This window comes from Mytilus trossulus, chromosome 2 (genome assembly GCF_036588685.1).
Source record: "Mytilus trossulus isolate FHL-02 chromosome 2, PNRI_Mtr1.1.1.hap1, whole genome shotgun sequence".
Classification (NCBI taxonomy): domain Eukaryota; kingdom Metazoa; phylum Mollusca; class Bivalvia; order Mytilida; family Mytilidae; genus Mytilus; species Mytilus trossulus.
In genome coordinates, this window is record NC_086374.1 from 50,903,202 (window position 1) to 50,907,860 (window position 4,659).

At 32.2% G+C, this 4,659-nt stretch overlaps 1 protein-coding gene across 1 annotated transcript; it reads left to right on the plus strand.

The window, feature by feature from the left end:
- The first annotated feature begins 462 nt into the window (after positions 1-462).
- On the plus strand, positions 463-3,607 carry LOC134707514 (lysozyme-like). The gene is made up of 5 exons (XM_063567322.1): positions 463-613; positions 910-975; positions 2,072-2,154; positions 2,934-3,048; positions 3,330-3,607. Exons 1-5 carry the CDS (start codon positions 553-555, stop codon positions 3,533-3,535), a joined length of 531 nt encoding a protein of 176 aa, XP_063423392.1. The 5' UTR covers positions 463-552; the 3' UTR covers positions 3,536-3,607.
- Positions 3,608-4,659: the final 1,052 nt, after the last annotated feature.

Below are 4,659 nucleotides of genomic sequence, written 5' to 3' on the forward strand. Positions count from 1 at the left end.
GACATTCTGATCATTTTTATCTAGTCTATCTGTTAGGGCTTCGACATTTTAGTCATACATTTAGGTTCTATTATAAACCGTGTTGGACATGTAACATGTAGTTAGTAAGTTGATAAGCCGCAATATAATAATAATAAACTGATCAGTCAAACATATTCGTATATATAAATATATTCTATTTAAAGACCCATTGGTGGCATTCGGCTGTTGTCTGCTCTTTGGTCGGGTTTTTGTCTCTTTAACACACTCCCCATTTCCATTCTCTATTTTATTTGGAAAAACAAACGAAAAACAATTATGTCCTACATACTTAATAGATGCTTACTTGGCCCTATCATTACTTCCTTATAGTGCATTTAAACTGGTTTTTTATTTAAACTTTGTTCACAATAAGTACTTTACTTTCTATTATCACTCATGACCGGAAAGACAAAATATTTATAGAAATTCGTGTTTACAGAAAATTGTGTCCTTGTTCCCCGCTTGTTTTAACTATTATATATAAGATCATACTAGTATCTAAAGTTATTTATTTTCCCTCCTTTAAGATCCATGATGACCGAGCTCAAAATGACTGTCGCACTATTCTTTGCATTGCTTTGCGGATTGAATTGTAAGTTTTTAATTTAAGAATTATCTCTGATTATGTGCTTTAATCAATTTTTTAGTTTTATCAGAACAATTGTAATGAAAATGATTTTTCAAAATAGAATGCGCAATTAATAATAGTTTTAAATAAAAATAAGACGTATTTGTATTAAGAAGGAAAAAATGTGAGTTTCAAATTGTTCACCGTGTGTTCTTTTACTTTTAACTTAGTTCTTGAAATTGTTAAAAAAAAAAAAGACAACAAAAATAATACGGCGAAATAGTGGATGTAAACTCAATACTCAATGCGTTATATTATAGTTTGTTGCGGACTGAAGGAGATTGTGGAATCCTATAAAGTGGAATTTGAACAACGTGAAGTAGATGGTTTGTACAAAATAGAAATCAATCTGCAACAAACAAAAATACTGTCTTCTTTTCGAAAGATGATTTGGTTTAAAATTTTCTTCGTTTTGACAATCGATGTTACAATGAAAAATGATTGCTGATTATTCCTCGACGAAAATAATCGGCTTTAAATTTGTGTTTATCTGTATATATGTTCTTCTTTGTCCGCAAGTTTGTCTTGTAGTTCTTCTTGCTTATGTTTTAGTGTAAGGTCATGTCAAATTGAAACTTGGTTCACATGTTCATTGTAATGAGAAAGCTGTATAGTAACTGTCAATTTATGGTTTTGTCCATGATTTCGTTGATCAAGTCCAGTCTTGATTTAATTATTATACATCAACCTCTTTGTTTAAGGTAGTTTACAATGAAGTTGTAGTCACATCAACTTGACACATACATGTAGTAACAATCCCCATTTTGATGTTGAATTAAAAGATAAATGTCTTATTAGAGTTTTAAAAGAGATTTTTTTCAATGATAAAATTGAGAATGGAAATGGGGAATGTGTCAAAGGGACAACATTCATTTAATTTGGAAAGTTATAGCCTGAATGAGGTAAGGTGTGGAATGAAAACATACATGTATTTATGTAATGTACTATTATAATAAATTCTTTTCTGTATACTTATCTCTTCATTTTCTACGATTCTTTACAGTTTTTACTTGTGGGTATCCTCACTTTTTAGCTATAACATTTTTTTTTAATTTTTTAACAAATAAAGACAGTATTTGAATATAAGAAGAGGTGATACACATTTTTATAAGTACCCATAAGAAAACTATCCATGCAAGTCACAATCTGTAAAGTTAAACAGTTACAGGTCAAAGAACGGCCCTCAACACGAGGCCATGATGGATCACTCCGAACAGTAAGCTATTAATGGCTTCAAGATTAACTAGTGGAAACCCATTATATTAGTGTTTCTTTGTAAAAAAACGAAATTTCGACACGAAAAATGAAGAAACGAATTTAGAAGAAACACAAATCATTAATATTTTACCTTTTGCAATTTATCAACATGTAGCTATAAAACCTGTTATGATGCATTAACATTTGGATATCTGATTATTTTAGTTGAATCTGATGGACCTGTTTCTGGTAATTCAGTTGACTCGAATGGACTGGTCTCTGATAAATGCATGAGATGTATTTGCATGGTAAGTTGCACTAATTTAATGAAATGGTAACATGGTTGCCTTTGAACTGTAAATGATGTACATATATTCGTATGCCAACTAACAACATTGGGTGCATTAAGTTTTCCGATCTGTGTGTCCGTTTGTCAATCATGTATCATGTTAGCTTTGAATTTGATAAAAAGGTAGTTTCCCATGACTTTGTGATCGCATCATTTCAAAACTGATTACACAGGTTGATGTGTATTAACTTTTATAACCTGTAATATATGTTGGTGTTTTATTCCGTGTTTTGTTTATCAATGAGCACGGAAATATGATTAAAAAGCGTAGCATTGTGCAATTTAATAACTGAAAGCGATAGAACAAAATGATTATTTTTCAACATTATTGCATTCCCATGATTTAATGTACCGGTATTCCTCTTTTCTGATACATTTATTAAATTTTTCCTACCCCATCTTAAACCATAAAAATTACCCTTAGTGTAATTTGTGACATTTTGTTCAAGCATCATTGTCAATATAATGAAATGTGAATCGACAGTCGTACAAGTGAGAGGTTTAGCGCTTCTAAAACAAGGTTCAATCCAACATTTTCTACATTTGAAAATGGCTGTACTAAGTCAGGAATATGACAGTTGTCCATTCGTTTGATGTGTTTTGTCATTTGATTAGGGACTTTTCGATTGAATTTTCCTCAGAGTTCAGTATTTTTGTGATTTTATTTTGTTCTGCTGTTATTACCACTAGTTTTATTATATGTAAAAATGATCATGTTATTCCCCATTCTGTCTATAGGTAGAGTCTCATTGCAACAACAATATAGGATGCCGTATGGATGTTGGTTCTTTGTCCTGTGGACCTTTCCAGATTAAAAAGGCATATTGGATCGACTGTGGACAACCCAAAGGAGGTAACATTAAAATTTACAAGAAAAGAAATGCACCTATTTTGACCTTGTCGACGAATAAAATCTATCTATTTTGATTCCTACGATCTATTAACTTGCTACGGTATACGTAATTGTTAGGACCTCTGTACGGCAATAAAAAGTGCACTCGGTCTGTTGGTAAGTGATCAGTTATTGCAGTCATTTTAAGTCTGTTTACCCATGATCATTCACTTATAAAAAAAAACCTTTCTATCTTCAAAATAATAACATGATGATAATAATACTTGGTTATATCATTTCAGACTACAAGACATGTGCCAACGACTATGCATGTGCCTATAACTGCATTCAGACTTATATGGCGAGGTACATTGGTCACAGTGGATGTCCTAAAAATTGTGAAAGCTATGCTCGAATTCACAATGGAGGTCCAAGAGGATGTACAAACCCTAACACCATTGGATACTGGAATAAAATAAAACAACAGGGTTGCACGATATATAGTTAAAGCCTCTGGACATATATATTACATGTGCATGTTTTAACATATTAACTCAAAATAAAGTCACATTTAAAAGAATTTTGAATTAATACGAGTTTCAATAAAATAAACTCATCATAGATACCAGGACTAATTTTGTATACACGTCAGACGCGCGTTTCGTCTACAAAAGACTCATCAGTGACGCTGGAATTCAAAAGTTCAAAAGGCCAAATAAATTACGAAGTTGAAGAGAATAAAGGACCAAAATTCCTAAAATGTATGCCAAATACTTGAATAATTACGAGTTTCAATTAAGTTATCCACATTTCAGATCACCAAATTTTTACTTTTTAGCATAGTATACCCTATGTTGATATTAACTAGTACTTGCTTTAGGCATTTGCTTTGGGCAAAACTACGTCTGTAGCTAGTAGAGCATGATTTAAGTTAACTGCTACTCAATCCAGATTATGCTGTTTATTGTGGAATTGTTTGCCCTTTCGTCATCTTCCATTTTGGTCATGGTTGTCTGTTTTACTACGATTTATCATATTAAAAGCTCTCTTTGTATCGTCTACCTTTTGTGGTAACAGGTCAGCCAAATCGGTCAGGTCAACTTTGCCGAAGAACTTTGCAAACTTGTTCGTTTGGTCAAACACATGAAAACGTATTAGAATCATATTCAAAACAGTGTGGTCTTGGCCATTGATTGACGACCTAAATTATCCCATTGACTGGGACAGATTAGGTGAACGTTTGTCTGTAACGACCATTGCTCACTTCTTACTTATTATAGAATTTAAACTGTGGGGTCACCAAAGGTTCTTAACGCCTTTAATAATAAAATAATTCGAAAAATTATTCAGGAATAACCTTTATTAATATAAATCAACACATCGTATTACTCCAGATTCGTTTTTCGAATTGCTTTATTTAAGTGTTGAGAACCTTTGGTGACCCCACAGTTTCAGTTTCTTTAACAGGTACATAGTGAGCAGTGATTGTTACCGACAAACGTTCACCTAATATGTCCTAGTCAATGGGATAATTTAGGTCGTCATTAATGGCCGGGATCACACTGTTTTGAATATGATTCTATATAGCCTCTGTAGAAACGAGTATATTTTGACTTTTCTTTCCAATTACAA